General features: G+C 47.0%; 1 protein-coding gene across 2 annotated transcripts in view; it reads left to right on the top strand.

Annotated features, from left to right (window-relative positions):
- The window catches only part of Samd4a (sterile alpha motif domain containing 4A), a 221552-nt gene that overhangs the window by 180834 nt on the left and 23288 nt on the right, over positions 1–17430 (top strand). For both annotated transcript variants that reach the window (XM_090345011.1, XM_090345010.1), the window contains 4 exons: positions 854–963; positions 2762–2848; positions 11528–11849; positions 16301–16386. In XM_090345011.1, coding sequence (XP_090201137.1) covers positions 854–963; positions 2762–2848; positions 11528–11849; positions 16301–16386 — 605 coding nt within the window. The remainder of the gene's footprint in view (positions 1–853; positions 964–2761; positions 2849–11527; positions 11850–16300; positions 16387–17430) is intronic.

The raw sequence follows: 17430 nt of genomic DNA, 5'->3' as shown, positions 1-17430 counted from the left end.
TGTAATGAACATGGTAATAATCCTGTGGATTTTCACTACAGAAATTGTTGTTCTTCACTCAAGCCTCAAACTGAGGGCTTACTTCTGCAAGACTTTGGAATTTGTACTGTCCTGTGGTCTAGCCAATCATTAGACCTTTCAAGATGTGGTGTGTTATGTGGTTGACATTCAAGGAAGAAATCAAAGATACGTCTAGACACATTCTATAGTTTGGGGAAATGAACAGGTGACATCCCATGAAGGTGATAGTGTTGGGTCCTAGAATATCACTGGGATCTAGGGGAGGAGGGACAGAAGGGGGGGAGTCAGGCTATGAATTATAACTCTATTTGTAGATACAACTGCTGCTTGCCTCTCTGGTATTACTGAAATATGAAGAAATATACATTTTCCCTCCAAAGAAAGAATCCAGGGGGTATAAACTCACTGTGTCTAGTTTTAACCTTGTAGACCAGTTTTTTCCAAGTCAACAGTAAAGTGGCCCAGCTAAGGTGATGATTTCTTACCCTGGTGTTGGTTGTGAGTCCCTCTGTTAATCTTCAACAAGCTATGGTGGCCTTTCTACCTAGCAAATCACATATTCGTAAATGGGAGGCGGGGATAGTTCTGGGGGATTCCCTGAAGCCTAGGGACCCCAAGTTAGCGATTCATAGTCGACTAGAAAACCAGAGACCATTATTAAGAATGTCAGAGCTAGCCAGAAAAATTTTGGCCCATAATTTGCTGCCAGAAATCAGCAAGTAATAACATAAAGGTCTTTTTCTCTTTTTTGTTCCTCCTGCTCCCCCATCTTTTGTCACCTCTCTCGTTCCTCTCATCTCCCTCCCCATCTCTTGCACATCTCACGCTACAGATGTTCCAGCCTGGTTAAAAAGCCTCCGCCTGCACAAGTACGCCGCGCTTTTCTCCCAGATGACCTATGAGGAAATGATGGCCCTTACGGAGTGCCAGCTGGAGGCTCAGGTATGTGCTTAAGGGGACCATCCCAGAGAGGGTGAAGTTCAGCCATGTTGGGACCCATGCTTTGGAATTGCCAGATGCTGATTCTCATCCCACAGCATGGAAAGGCAGGGCTCTTCCCTCCAGAGTGCAATAGGAGATGGAAATCATCACCATGGAGTGATGTGGGTAAAAGAGTATGAGAAGGATATAAAATCTGAGTAAATCCCTAAAAGTTTCTGGGTACCAGAGAAAAATCCGCAGGCCTCATAGAAGTGATATTGTACCAAAGGCCCAGTCAGGGTCTCTGCTTTGGCTTTTTTGGGGTCCTCTTCCTTCTTAGCATGGTTTCCTAGTATGGCTGCCAAAGCCCAGTCATCAGAAACTAAGCATGACTCCTGCCGTGCTGTACTGCAGTCAGTGGACCTGACCCATGCCTTTGTTTCTCTGGTTTAAATTGCTATTTGAAAGTTTCAATTGCCCTCAGTTTCCTTTGAGCAATGATTTTAAAGAACTGATGGTCTACACCAGCTATAATACCATTTCCCCTACTGGAAGAGGCAATCGGACCTCTGGGGGAAGAGGGGCATGGGAGGTGAGGATGCATACCTCCCTACAGACCTCTGGTTTCCCATTGCCTTTCCACTACCCTCAGTTAACCTCTGCAGGCTAGGCTGAATACCAGTATTGAGAGCAAGTCTAAAGTCAGTGCTGGACCTCAGAGAATGAAAGGCACAAAGATCCACTTCCTAATATTTTTCCCACCACGTTTTGAATCTCCAGCAGTCCATGAGATCCCAGGGTAGATGAGAAGCATTTTTAAGAGCATTTTTGTGTTTGGGTCAGGGTTGAGGGGAAAAAAATCTCAAGTTCATTAGTTGTTCAACTTTAGAGAAAAAAAAAAAAAGAAAGAAAGGAGGAAATGACACAGAGGGCAAAATTAGAGCCCAGCAAAATCTTCTCAGAGTAATTTAATTCATTTGAACCCAAAGTTAAAACTGAACAGAAATTTATTTTTATCACAGACCTGATTAGAAAAAAAAAAGGACTCTCTAATGGGAAATTTGCTGGGTCTCTAACAACATGAATCTAGCAAAATCCCTAGGCTACTACTTTATTCAAGGAAGATCAACCCCAGCTCTGTGGATCTTAAAGTCTACCTGGAGTGAGGAGTGAATTGTGGAATATTTTTCTACTGTGGGTTTTTTTTTTTTTTTGCCAGTCCTGGGCTTGAGCTCAGGGTCTGAGCACTGTCCTTGGACTTTCTCAAGGCTAGAGCTCTACCACTTGAGCCTCAGCACCACTTCCGGCTTTTTTCTATGTATGTGGTACCGAGGAATTGAACCCAAGTCTTTGTGCATGCTAGGCAAGCACTCTACCACTAGGCTAAACTCCCAGGCCCTATTGTCTTTTTTTTTTTAATAGAAAAAAGTAGAGCATTGCAAACTAACAAAAATACCTTGTTGATGACACTCCACGTAGACCACACTAGGTTTCACAACCCCTGAAGATGGGCAAACATAGGAAAAGCTTGAGAATGTCACACGGATCTGATGGGTGGACCCCAAAAGACCCTAGAAGAAAAGGAGTGTCTGGCTTAAATACTGTTTTTAAGACTGTGAGGAAACCTCAGGATGAGGAGACAAATTGGCTGCTCTGTCTCTCCATCCTACATGTGTAGATGGAGAGAGTTTGGATATTTAGGAAGAAGTTAATGAAAGTCCTTGCAGGAGAGATAAAGCACGTTGACTGGATAGTCTATGAGAGTCTCTAACTGATTCTTACAAATGCCTTTTCAACATAACATGTATTACATTTACAGAACGTTACCAAAGGTGCAAGACACAAAATTGTCATCAGTATTCAGAAGCTCAAAGAAAGACAGAACCTCCTGAAGTCTTTGGAAAGGGTAAGTTCACAGCGTGCCAGGGAACGTTCCTCCTGTCATGAAGAGATCGGCTACGGGAAGTCCCCAGGTGAGGGAGCTTAGAGGATATTGTAGACTTTGCTTACCAAAGCCAGGAGAGGTGCAATCATTGTAAAGTGGGGCTTCTAGGTTATTCTGAACTTATCCGTGGGGCCTCAGTTACCTGTGGTGAGATGGATTTTGAGAAAAGCTGTGTCCTGGTATGGCAAACCGCCTATAGATCTTAGCTTCCACAGCTGGAAACCAAAGCATCGGGCAGACGGACACTGTTGTGCTAAGAAAGAATCATTTCCGTCTTTAACTTAACACCATGAATCCCCTTGACTCAGCTAGGAAACACCTTAAACGTGTAAAGTGCTGCAAAAACTTGATTCTGACGTTAGAAACAGTTCTCGGCTGCCTGCGCCGCCCTGCTGTTTGCTGCCTCCACAGGTTCTTCTCGTCCTGTGTCCGGCGGTCCTCCTGGTTACTGTGTCGCTTTTCAGGACCAGACGTTGATATGATTTTATCTCAGTCCATATTCAAGGGACGCAGCATGGCCTCTGCTGCTAGGGCTGTGATTCTTGGGCACTGGTGAGATGAGGGAAGTAGGTATTCGTGGCGTGTAGAGTATAAGTGGTAATGTCTTCTTAGGAATCCCAGAAAACCTTTGGGAGGGGACAAACTGTTGAGCCAGGCAGGCTCAAGTGGAAGAGGACACGCCTAGCAAATCTGAGGCCTTGAGTTCAAACCTCAATACATCCCACATTCCCTACCCCCAGCAAAATTTTTGTTGTTGTTGTCTAATAAAGCATTTATTCAACTATTTTTTTTGTAACACTGGGACTTGAAAAAAAAGGCCTTACAGTTTCTAGGCTGATGCTCTCACTCTTGAACCATACCTTCAGCCCATTCTTTGCTGAGATAGGGTCTCGCATGTCTGGCCCAGGCTTCAGATCACAGCCCTCCCAAATAGCTAGGGCCTAGCCACTGGTGCCTCGTTTTGAAACAAGTTTGTTTATTGTCAGTCCTAGGGCTTGAACTCAGGGACTGGGCTCTGTCCCTAAACTTTTTTACTCAAGGCTAGCACTCTACTAGTTTGAACAACAACACAGCTTCTGGCTTTGTGGTGGTTCACTGGAGATACAGGTCTCATGGACTTTCCTGCGTAGGCTGGCTTTGAACTGCAGTCTTCAGATCTCAGCCTGCTGAGTAGCTCCGATTACAGGCATGAGCCACTGGCACCTGGCTTTTGAAGCAAGCATTTTACTGGAATGGGAAATGCTTTAACTTGTCCAGAGATATGTGTGTGCAATTTAAATATCCTATCTAGTTATATTAAATGCATATCACATAGTATGTTACATATTTAGAGAATATATACATATGGATATATACATATCCATTCAGAGCCTCTAGATGGGTAGACAGGAAGGGGGGAGTCCACTCGTGTCCATATCCATGAGTAAAGGTATGTTCTTAATTCAAGTGAATTATACGTTACAAGTGAGCTTTCCGACAGAACCTGAAGTTCTGCTGTTCTTAATTTTATGCTAACTTCTTTGCAAGCAGCTTGTCTACCAGAGTGATTATTGCCATTTTTAATCTAGGAAAACTGTTCTCTTTTGGAGAACATGCAAAAGGCCAATTTACTCCTTATCTGTTTGAAAGTAGGGAAATATTTTGCATAAGGATTCGACTGCTAAGCTTTGTGGTAAAAGAAAGATTTTCCTTCTCTCTCATTTCATATCATCTACCACTAAGGAGCACACCCCACTGGAGATGTTGGGTTATTTCCAGCAGCCTGGGGCTAACGTCACCAGCTGGAACACACACCAGGGCAGTTAGGTAGCACCAAGGCCCTCATGTGCCAAATACTTTTCCATCTAGCTTTGGATGTGTCAGTGATACTCTGTGTCCTGGACCTCACAAAATCCTTTCTTCTCTGATTCCCTGGAATGGGAAATTTTAAAAGATGCCAACGGTGGCTGCTAGTGGTCAAGAGGAAACTAAGGATGAGTTGATTGGCTTTGACTCTTTGGAGAAAGGGACAAAAGCTGTGCCTGTCAGATGACCAGGCTGAGCTGACTACAAAACGACAGAATGTTCTGTCACCCTGCTCTCTCTCTTCAGCAACGAATGTCCCAAAGATGGGGAAAGCCTCCAACATTCTTACCTCACAGAGAACCCGCATTTCTAAGGAGATGGCTGGGACCACACCCCCTGTTAGTTCACAATCAGTAGGCGCTGCAGGGGAGCTTCCTGCCTGAGCTCTTCCATTCAGTTACTGAACACGCACAGAGCAGCGGCTCAGATTTGCTCTGCCCCCTCCTCCGGAGGCTTTCCATAAGTGGTATGTAGTTCCTGCCCCGATTCCCAGCCTGAGCAACCCAGGGCACGGCCTGAGACAGACAGATATGGTGATCTCACAATCCAGAGCAATCAAAGCCATCTCCAGGCAGCTGGGGAATCTTGTGGGGTGGATAGTCCACGGCTGGAGGTGAGGCAGGAGCCCCTTAGAGGAGCTGTGTGCCCATGGGAAGGAGCAAGTTTTGATAGGCTCTGGAATCAAAGCAGAGACCATGAGGACAGAGAAGGAGGACAGAAATCACTTCAAGGAAACCCAGATGGCCAGAAAGGAAGATATGGGGTCTTGGGCACAGCTGGGTTGGAAGGACTGAGCTCTGGACTGTCTGGTGTGTGGTGGCTGCTGGGTATCCCGGAAGTGTGGGGAATATTGAGCAGCTAAGGGCAGGACCATGAGAGACCAAGTCCTGCAGGGGCGGGGGGTCTGCTCCCATCAGGCGCCACACAAGGGTCCAGCGGAGTGTCCAGTGCACACTGCCCTTGTACTTGGTACTGAAGCCAGAATGGGACAAAAATAGTTTCTGGAGAATAGAAGGGAACAGAAGCCAAGGAGTGTGAAGGAGGAGGCCAAGGGCATGCGACTGTAGGCTGCTCCAGCTGTTTGGAAGGAAAGGGAAGGTGAGAGCAGTTACTGCTGCACATTTATATTTTACAAGGAAAGGTCTCCATGTGCTTCTAGGTATATTACCTTTCCTGATCAACTGGCTCCCGAGTCATGAGACAGAACCATTTTCTAAACCTGAAATCCAGATGTGGAGGTACACATAGGCACACACACACACACACACACACACACACACACACACACACACACACACACACACACACGTGCATTAGAATATATTCATCCACATTTGATTTACTTCCACTTAGAGGAAATAGTATTTCCACTTTGATTTATTTCCACTTATCTACAAGTCCATATCTTTGCTTTAGACACATCTGAATCTTGGCCTCTTGAGGTTACATCTGAAACTCTTGTTTTTATCAACTACAACAGAAAATGGCAGTTATATTTAAGTGTTGAATAATAAATACTTCTATTGTGATAGTGATGCTTTATGCCAATAAGGCCCTTTGAATACTTGCAAAAAAAATTACGCACATGCAACCACCTCTGACCCTGATAACACACCTGCTAAAACAGGTAGGGCAGCTAAATCAGAGAGAGAAACTCGGGTGGGTCCAAACTGCTTAGCAAGTTGCTTCCTGAAACAGTGCTCCAGCTTCATCTCTGGGTTGTCTTGCATCCATCCTGTCTGCTCCCCTGTTTGCGGTTTGCTGTCCTGAATCCACATACACATGGGGTGGCAGCCAGGTATGTTTCTTCTCCATTCTGCCAGCTCCCTATCCTAATACCATCACAACATACGGAAATGTGAGTCTTAAAGTGAGAACACATTTGTCTGAATATTCCCAAGGTAGAACAATCAAATGCCTGCTGATGTTGGGGTTGATAGCTGATAATGAAGGGAAGAGAGAGAAGATTCTCTTATTCATCATTTATTTTCTTCTTATATTTGTATCCCTTTTGGACTTAAATTTGGGGCCTGGGTTCTATCCCTGAGCTGCTTTTGATCTAATCTAGCACTCGACCACTTTAATCACAGCTTTTTCTGAGTAGTTTATTGGAGATGTTTTTATTGATTAGTTATTTTATTGAGTTGATTTTTTTTTTTTGGCCAGTCCTGGGCTTTAACTCAGGGTCTGAGCACTGTCCTTAGACTTTCTCAAGGTTAAAGCTCTACCACTTGAGCCTCAGCACCACTTCCAGTTTTTTTCTATGCATGTGGTACCAAGGAATCAAATTTGGGTCTACATGCATATTAGGCAAGCACTCTACCACTAGGCCAAACTCCCAGCCCTGAGTTGATATTTTTATTCAGTAGTTTATTGGAGACTTTTCAGCCCGAGCTGTTTGAACTGTGATCCTCAAATCTGTCTCCTGAGCAGCTAGGATTACAGGTGTAAACCACCAGTGCCCTGTGGGGAGTGGATTTAAGTAAACACTGGAGACCTGTCCATTAAGTCAGAAGTTCTGATTGTTGTCCCACAAAGGAAGGATGGGGCCAGAGGAACATGTCACATAAGTGCTGGGACATGATGGCTGCCCAAAGCTTTCTTTCCAGAGGGTTCAAGCCTTGTTATTATCACATATCCTCCCTGCCTCCCATTCCCAAAGGCACTGAACCAGCTTCCTCCAAGGCCTAAAAGTCCAGGGCTAGCGCAGGCTTGCTGGACACTCATTCCTTCCTGTCTGTCCACTCTGAGCCATCTCTGTGCTGTTGCTGAGGATTTCCTATTATCTGCTTCCCAATGAGCTCCCTGCTCGGCAGCCTTGAATCCGCACATTACTTAGTGGACAGCTTCATTTTGCCTCTTTGTGTTTATAATGTAGGGATTATATTTTTGGCATGAAGGATCAATAGAGACTTGTCAACATGGAGAATTAATTCTCACAGCTAGTGGAGAATGCTAGGCTGACTGCTATTTTGCTCACCTCCTGCGTGCTTCTGAACGGAAGCACAGAGTGAGGTTGGAAATTCATTGAAGAGGCAGGAACATAACCCCGGGGTCACGGTGCCACTCCATACTGCTGGCATAGGTGGGTCTGGCTAACTGGCTATAAGCCAGGTGTTTTGTGAGAATGGCTTGAAGTCTAAGAAGAACAAAACAGTACATGATCCCAGGAAGTTAGATGGTATGTTAAGCTTCAAACAGTATTCATTGTGTTTATGGATTTTTTATAGTGACCTCCAATATAAGATTGATAAAATTTGGATTTAGGTCATATATATATATATTATATACACACATATACACAGATGTGTGTATATAAATTATATATACACATACACATATATTTCCTGACTGGATGAATTCAGCTCTTACAATCTCCTTGCTTCACCATGAACTAGAGAGCTTTCTTGTCATGCAGAAGGAGCTAGAGAGGGCTTGGAACTGTAGCATGCATTGTTCACCTGAGAGACAGTGGCCACATAGAAGGGCATGGGAAATGACATGGGACCCCAGCCACACACCTTAGCTCACTTGTTCCTCCTTCACAGAGTCATCTCGCCCCTCCCCACACACACACGCACTCTATCTTCAGGGATTGGTTAGACAGGCAATGGGTATCCTTCAAAGCCCAGGGGCTATGGAAGGATCTTGATGTCGGGGCTGAGTGGCAGGCATTGGATCAGGGCAAGCAGTAGATGCTCTTGGGGAATGGGTCTGCTAACTTGCCTCTGTGTACCCTGTCCTGCTCACATCACCAGGCCCAAGGTGAAGTTTGCCTGTCACACACTAGTATGCAGACTCTGAGAAAGGCAGTCCCCTGGGTAGCAGGGAAACTGGGGAGAGGAGCCGTGTGTGCTAATTCTCCCTGGGGCTCAAAAGCACAGGTGAAAGCTGCCCTGCCACCAGGGACCATCCACATTCAGAAGGAAGCCCTTCTGAGACTCTCTGCTAAGTGGCAAATGGGTATCTTGCTGAGTATAGTGAGTCCCTTCTATAATCCAGTACTTGGTGGGGGTGGGAGGGTGGGGGTGGGGCCGCGGGCCGAGACATCTGAATCACAAGTACAAGGTAGGCTTGGGGATATATAGCAAAATCTGTCTCAAGAGAATTTTAAATAAAGGGCTCTCTAGAACATAGGCTTTACAATGGGTTTACTAAAGCCTGGGACATTTCTGGTGGATAATTCAAATTTTACTTCCTCCATAAAACCTTTAGGAAAAGTAGGCTAAAGCACAATTAAGGCTCTACTTCCAACTCCCCTCCCCTTCCAATTGGTTGGAGCAGAAAAGGTCATATCCTACATGTTACCTTTTCCTTGACACTATCAAGAAAATTTTCTTGGAAATGATGATGTGGCTCAAAGTAGCAGAGCACCAACATTGAGCACAAATGCTCAGGGACAGCCCAGGCCCTGAGTTCAAGGCCCAGGACTGGGACAAAAGGAAGAAGAAGGAGGGAGGGGGAGGGAGGAAGGAAAGGAAAGGAAGAAAGGAAAGCTAGTTTCCTTGAAGCCATATGCAATATCTCACTCCTGTAATCCCAACTTCTTAGAACATAGCTATTAGAAAGGTCCTGGATTCAGGCCAGCCATAGCAAAAAAAAAATTTCTTGAGATTTCCCGTCCTAATAAGAATACCTGTCATCCCAGCTACATGGGGAAAGTAAATAGAAAGACCACTGTGTAGGCAGCCTAACAGAATGCTAAAGACCAGGGACTGGAAGCGTGGCCTAGCGGTAGAGTGCTTGCTTAGCATGCATGAAGCCCTGGGTTTGATTCCTTGGCGCCACATACACAGAAAAGGCCAGAAGTGGTGCTGAGGCTCAAGTGGTAGAGCTCTAGCCTTGAGAAAGTCCAAGGACAATGCTCAGACCCTGAGTTCAAGCCCTAGGACTGGCAAAAAAAAAAAAAATCCTAAAGACCCTGTGTGAAAAAAATAAATAAATAAAGCAAAAAAAGTAGTAGAGCACCTGTCTTACAATGTTCAATTATCAGTTATCAATAAGGCCAAATAGGAAAAAAAAATGTTGGTAAAAGAGGATCCCAGTGGTTTGCATCTGTACAGCAATCAAGTTCTTAAAATTCTGCTCTCACTATTCCAGAAGAGTGCGCACTTCACCGGTAACCAGGGCCCTGGTGGCAGGGTTAGGTCTGAGTTTCAGCAAGAGCAGAAACTGCAAAAGCATTGAGAGCCACATTTGTGGCCTAGGGCCTGACCCCACACTGTGCCAGGGAGGAGCCAGCCCCCAGCCCCTGTCCACCAGTGCCTAGACAGACTTGATCCCTCCAGAACCAACTTTCATTCCCTTTGTTAACGAGTAGTATCCAGTGTAATGGAATATGCTGTTATAATCCAGTGTTATTAGGCAACATACAAAGTCACATATCCCAGATCCCCCTTCTGGAACATCATTCCTCTGTTGAAAACGTAGAATAAGTTTAGAATAAGTTCTAAAGAGGGTGGGGGAGGGAAATCCCATTTCCCACCCTCTGTTCTCACCTTGCTCTACCCTGCCTTCCTGCTACGGATAACTTGCTCCTACCACAGGGCATCATGCCCTGTGCCTGGAACACGCCTTCCTAGCTCTGCCTGCCTGCCTGCCTACCTGCTTGCTTCCTTCTTTCCTTCCTTCCTTCCTTCCTTCCTTCCTTCCTTCCTTCCTTCTTTCCTTCCTTCCTTCTTTACCTCCCTCCCTCCCTCCCTCCTTTCTTTTTGTGCTCATTGTAGGACTTGAACTCAAGGCCTGAGTTTTTTGTTGTTGTTCAAGGCTAGTGCTGCACCACTGCACCATAGCTCCACTTGTGGCTTTTTGGTGGTCAATTGGAGATAAGAGTCTCATGCACTTTTCTGTCAAGGCTGGCTTTGAACCACAATCCTCCGTTCTCAGCCTCCTCAGTGGCTAGGATTACAGGCGCGAGCCACGGGCACCCAGCTATTATTAATCACTCCCCTGTGTTGCTGTGTCATGGGCTAGGTGAAAGTATAGGAACAGGTTTCTAGGCCTCTAACAAATCCTACACTGGACCCAGCTTCACTATACAACTTGTGAGGTGTGTGACTATTGGATAAAACACACAGCCAGACTTGGTGGTACATATCTGTAATCCTAGCGCCTCAGGAGGCTGAGAGAGAGGAAGCTCAAGGCATGAGGCCTTGAAAAGTTAGGAGACAAAAGCAAAGAGGCCAGGAGTGTAACACATGTGGTAAAGCATTGCCTGGCCATCTCAAGGCACTGAGCTTATCCCCAGCCCTGGAAGAAAAAAGCAAGAGAAGAAATAATACATTCTTGTTTTCTTGGGTTTTTTTTTTTTTTTTGTGGGTCATGGGGCTTGAACTCTGGGTGGACCTGGGCGCTGTCCCTGAATTCTTCAGCTCAAGGCTACCACCCTGTGCCTTGAGCCACAGCCCCACTTCCCATTTTCTAGTGATTAATTGGAAATACGAGTCTCATGGTCTGAGTGCCCAGGCTAGCTTTGAACCATGATCCTCAGATCTCAGTAGGTAGGATTACAGGCATGAGCCACCATGCCTGGCAAGAAATACATTCTACAGAGTGCCCCAGAGGAAGGCAGGAAAGCAAGGAACCTGAGCACATCTTGGTGGTCTCCAGGCCGTGGTGAGGTTTCTGGGTGATGCCTATCCTCACAGGAGCTGTTTCCGCCTGGGTGGGTGTCAGAAGAGGGTGAACTCAGTCAAGCTGTGCCACAGAGGGCCTACGGCTCAGGGCCCCGTCTCGCAATGGCACCAGGCGGTGGGTGCAGGAGCCTCACAGTGGTCTTTCCCCTCTCACATCCAGGACATCATCGAGGGGGGAAGCCTGCGCATCCCCCTCCAGGAGCTACACCAGATGATCCTGACGCCCATCAAGGCCTACAGCTCCCCGAATGCCGCCCCTGAGGCTCGCCTCCAGGAGCCACCAGTTCCACACCAGCCCTCCCTGATGGCTCCTGAGAACCCCAACCCGGACTGCAAGGACGGCTCCGTGGCCAGCGCTGCCGCTGCAGGGGCCAGCGGCGGCCTGCAGCCACACCAGCTGAGCAGCTGTGATGGGGAGTTGGCCGTGGCCCCTCTGCCAGAGGGGGACCTGCCCGGGCAGTTCACACGCGTCATGGGGAAAGGTATTCTTGACGATATCGCTCACCCAGGCCTGGAGAACTTCCATTCTGCACGTCACTTGTCCCCACAGATGGCACTGGATTCACTACAGAGACAGGGCGTGTGTGGTGCAGAGATCAGAACTCCTGCCTCTCTGGTCCTGGACCAGTTCTGGGACAGCTTATTTCCTCAGCTCAGGATAGCTCCCCAAAGCAGCAGTGGCAGAAAGGACAAACTGCGACGTTAAAAGAGCAACCTATGCCACGTGCCAGTGGCTCATGCCTGTAACCCTAGTTACTCAGGAGGCTGAGATCTGAGGATTGTGGTTCAAAGCCTGCCCAGGCAAGAAGGCCCATAGACTCTTATCACCAGTTAACCCCCAGGAAACCGGATGTGGAGCTGTGGCTTGAAGTGGTAGAGTGCTAGCTTTGAGCAAAATAGCTCAGGGACATCCCCAGGCCCTGCGTTCAAGCCCCATGATAAACACATACACACACACACACACACACACATGCCGTGTTCAGGACAGCACTTAAGCCCTGAGCTCAAGCCCCCAAACTGGCACAAAACCAAAACCAAGAATAACCTGTATAGAAATTCTCAGTGTCGACCTGTTCTGTCCAGGTTCTGTGTTGCCTGTTCCCATTCTTCCTTCAGATTGGACCCTCGTACATAATGATCTTCTGCTAAGAGCTTGTGGTTATTTAATAATTACTGGTACCAGACACAGTTCTCTGTGCTTCACTTAGGCATCTTAATCCCCTGCCCCTCCCCTCCGTGCTCGCTTTCTTTCTAGTAGACCCTGAGGCACACAGGCCAAGCAGTCCACCAAGGTTTACACACAGCTGCTGGCAGGGCTCGGAGCTGGACCTCACAGCTTCTCCACTGCACACTGGTCATCACTGTACCTCAGTGCTAGATGAAGCAAGGTGACACCCTACCTGATGTCTCCCCCAAAGACTCACCTGTTCCCTGGCTACCTCCACCAGCCTCTTCCATCTGCACTCAAAACAGACTTCATGTTGAGTTCTCAGAAGCGTGTGCCTTCTCTCCTTAGCCTTGGTGCACCTGTTTCCTCTGTGTGGAGCCCAGCCCCTCCTGGTTCATTAGGAGCCGCAGTGAAGAACCACGCAGTGACACTGTGTTTGGTGGCTTGGAGTACCTGTGATCATCTCCTCAGTGATCTCTCTTATAGCGCCCCACCCCACCCATTTCCAAGGGTCTGCAACTCCCCTGCCCTCCACCCGTTCTCCTCACCCATATTACATCTCCACATCCTGTGTCTCAGCTCAGACGCAATGTGTGGGTCAGGAAAACTTCCTGAACCCTTCTCCCCTCCAGCTGGGTGCGCTACCCCCTCACCAGTCCACAACCCCTGTGTTCTTTAACCTACCCCAAGTCACACAGGATTGTGCTCATTGGTTTGCTTGAATGTCATATTATACTATTACTGTTTTGTGTAGTACTGTCAGAGCATTCTATTTATTTATTTTCAGAAACCCATTTCTAATTTTCTTTTTTTACTATAATTATTATTATTTTTTTATTGTAATTAGTAAAAGGGTTACATGATATTTGCCAGATAGAAGGTGCATTAATTCACATACATTGATACCCTTTCACATGTCTTGGTCCCATTACCCTCCTTCCCAAACCCCCAACCCGTCTTGGTTTTCCCCCTTCCCTATCCAATTTCAAATAACCAAATACAAATAAATTCAATATATCAGATAACAAAGTGAGGTACTGTAACAATATGAGATACCCAAGGGACAGCAAAGGAGATGAGAGACAACATAGTACATTAAGGACAACAATCATTCGTTATATGGCTTTTGTTTCAATATCCTGGAGGTCGTGCCAGTCCTGTGGCTGGAACTCAGGGCCTGAGCCCTTAGCTTTTTTGGTTTTGGTTTTGTTTTTGTTTTGCTCAAGGCTAGCTCTCTGTACATGAGCCACAGCTCCTCTCTCACTTGTTTGTGATTAATTGGAGATAAGAGTCTCAGGGACTTTTCTGCTCAGGGTCTTTTCTGCTCAGGGTGGCCTTGATCCTCAGATGTCAGCCTCTTTGACTAGTTAGGATAGAGGCGTGGGACAGTTTTAATCTCTACTGAACATTGATATGTGACACACAGTAGTGGATGCACAAAGTGAGCCACAGCGGCACTGGCCTGTACATACAGTTGGCCTAGACTGAGAACTGTCCTGGCATCCACTGTGCACAGGCCTGCGAGGGCAGAGTGTCCTACCTGCACTGACCCCTACCTGCCCGTGCCTTAGAACCTCACATCTGTATCGTTAAAAATGCCCAGCATTGGGGAAGTGGTGCTGTGCTCCGGGGGTGGGGTGGTAGCCTTGAGCTGAAGAGCCCAGGGGTAGTGTCCAGGCCCAGAGTCCAAGCCCCACAGCTGACAAAAAAAAAAATACCCACCTTTAGAATCATTTGTGTTTGATGCGAGGATTCACCTGAAATCTTGATTATTTTTTAAAATGGGATGAATGCTGATACTTTTCCTTAGAAAGAGGTTCTGACCTTTGTTGTCCAATATTTTGGACCATTTTAAAGAACCAACTTTCCACCAACAGAAGTGGATACCTGAGCCTTACCGCAGAGCTGAGAACTAACCACTTCTAAAACAAATCCTTAAAACAACAGCAGCGGCAAAACCCTTCCTAGCTGGGCACCTGTGGCTCGCAGCTAGAATCCTGGCTACTTAGGAAAGTGAACATGGAAGGGCTGAAGTTGACAACCAACCACAGCAGAAGAGTCTGAGACAACTGTAGAAAGCCTAAGAGAGGTGTTCATACCGGCAGGAAAGAAGAGCCCTAACCCAAGCATAGCAGTGAAACCAGGGCCTGGGGACGTGGGTTCCTACCGCACTTGCCTCACAAGTGTGAGGTCCTGAATTCAAAACCCCAGTACTGTCCAAAGAAAGCAAAAAGCCTTGAAACCTAAGACAGATGATGAGCCACAGCTGCCCTGGGGCTGACTGCCAGGGCAGGCCGCGCTCTCCCCGCCCCACCCATCCTATGCCATGCTGGAATAGGACAGTTCTCTCCATGAGTAAGGATGCAGTCCTGCCCTGCCTGTGAGGGCAGCTATTACGGACTATCTACCTGGCCCCTGAGGTGGGGACAAAAGGAGACCACAGCCCTCTGGCACTACTGCTGTGTACACTGTAACTGCTGTGTGAGACATTCTCAGGATTCATAATTCAGTGTGTGATGTCCCTTCCGTGCCCCGCCATCTTCCTTTGGAAAGGTAGTCATGGTTAAGTTTGGAAAACCTGGACCACGTCTCCAGGTTTACACACATGTCTTTCTGTAGCCTGATATGGGTTGTTTGTTTTAGAACATTATATAGTTTGATGCGTCCACGCACCCTGTGTGTAAGTCCTGGGGCTTGAACTCAGGGTCTGGGTGCTCTCTCTAAAGTTTCTTTTGCTCAAAGCTAGTGCTTTCCTAGAAGTTTCACTTCTGGTGCTTTGGTGGTTAATCGGCTGTAAGTCTCCCATACTTTGCTACTTAGGATGGCTTTGAACCATAATCCTCAAATCTCCGCTTCCTTAAGTAACTGGGGTGACAGACATGTGTGCCACCAGTGCCTGACAATGTCTTAGTTTTGTTGGTTTTTTTCTTAATCACGAATACTGCTATATTGAAAACTTGAGTGCAAAGTTATGAAATAAGTGAGATTATGTGATAGGCTGTTCAGGAGTAGGGAAAATCCAGCAGGAGGACCAGGTTTTATACGTGATGAGTTTGCAAGTCCTGTCTCACTCTCTGGCTGTCCATACACACACACCACCACCACCAAAAAAGCTGGCTAGGAGAAACCCATTTCTTGTGTGTCCTCTGTCCATTGACTAACAGCTGTTTTTCCCGGCACTCCCATGAGTGTGTAGGTGAACCTGTGTGTGCATAAATGTACACATCAGTTTGCGAAAATAACCTCCAGTGGTGAGTGGCAGGTTCCTCCCACACACCTCACAGCCCCAAAAAGAGTGCCAGCCTGGTTCCTCCATGTAAATGCCACTTCCTGGCCACATAGCACTGAATATGTGGCTCATGATTGGGGGTGGGGGGGTGGGGCTGTCTGCCCATGTCAGGGGACTTTGAGGCCTCTGCAAAGCCCCCTCTCAGAGCCACTTGCACAGGCAGAACTGAGGATCCTCAGCTCTTCTCTCACCAAATATCTGTCTCAGGCCTGCCGGCCCAAGGCTTAATATAGACTGGTATGACAGGAATTAACCCAAGAAGCTCCCATGGTGAACAAGCCTTTGACTTCAGTGGAATGAGGAGCCTCCTGGCATTTTGGGTTTTTTTCAAGACTTATCTAATGCCACAGGCCCACATACTTTACAAGGCCTTGATCCTTGAAAGGAAATCAGAAACAGATTTCAGAGGTTAGCATGGGAATGTGTGGGTCTCATTCATGGTTTGTTTTTTTTTTTCCTCCCTCCTCAATTTACAGTGTGCACACAGCTCTTGGTCTCCAGACCTGATGAGGAAAATATAAGTTCCTATTTACAGCTCATAGACAAGTGTCTCATTCATGAGGTGAGTAGTCACTGCTTTTACCCAACTCTCTTCCTCGTTGCTTAGAGATCGTTCTCAGAGTTGCTGTGATGTGATCATTTTGTTGTCCAACAAGTTGTTGTGGAAGAGTGGATGGTCATTAGTATTAACTCAGGCAAAACTAGCCTGGTGCTTGTCTCAAATGAGCCAAGATTCATCTAGACCAGAAGCTTAGACATGAAAGGATAGTTGAGAGGATTTCAATTCCAGAAAAATTGCTTGGACTGGGGAACAGGGAGCTCTGCCACTGAGCTCTGGGCGTCTTCAAGTCTTTTAAAGCTGGTGTTGAAACATTTTTGCCTTTTAGGGCAGGAAAATTGGAGGGAAGAAAAGATGCAGAAAGGAAATAGTGAGCTCTCTTGTGGTGTGTGTGTATGGATGTGTGTGGATTTGTAGCTACTCAGCTGTTTGGGTTTGTGGTTTTTATAGGAACTATATTTGTCATATATTTTTTTGGAAGGAAACCGAGGCAAGCTGGAAGTGTGCCTATGAAACTCTCAGAATGTGGTAGTCTTCCCAGACAGAGCCAGGCAGAGTTCTGGGCACAGTTGAATTGATCACTGCTCCTCCCTCCTCCCCCTGCCCACACAGAGAGGGAGGGAGCTGGGCCTCTAATCCAGATGTGCGTGGAACCCTCCTCCTTATCATATACCCACAGTCCCAGAGACAGCTTATCTGAACTTGGGATTCAATAACACAGGGACCCCCAGGTCTCCTCACTTTTACTTACAGGCAGAACTCCAGGAGGCCGGTGGGCCTTGGGGAGGAGGCACCTAGTACAGCAGCCTAGACGGACCCCTTTCCACTTAGGTGTGCCCACCTGCCCAGCGAGGGTCTCTTTCTGTGCTCGGGGCTTTCTGCTGTTCCCCTGGTCTGATGCAATCCACCATATGTGGTACCTCGTGTCTCCCCTGGGGCTCCATCCAGCCACTCTATCTTTATTGCCCCCAAACCTTCATCTTTATAGTTGGTTGGTCTTCTGTAAGCAGTGTGAATGCTTATGCATTCCAGTTTCCAGTGCTGAGC

Source organism: Megascapheus bottae, chromosome 14 (assembly GCF_031878675.1).
Source record: "Megascapheus bottae isolate mThoBot1 chromosome 14, mThoBot2.hap1, whole genome shotgun sequence".
Lineage (NCBI taxonomy): Eukaryota > Metazoa > Chordata > Mammalia > Rodentia > Geomyidae > Megascapheus > Megascapheus bottae.
Note: the sequence above shows the minus strand (reverse complement) of the source record. Positions and strands in the feature narration are given on the sequence as shown.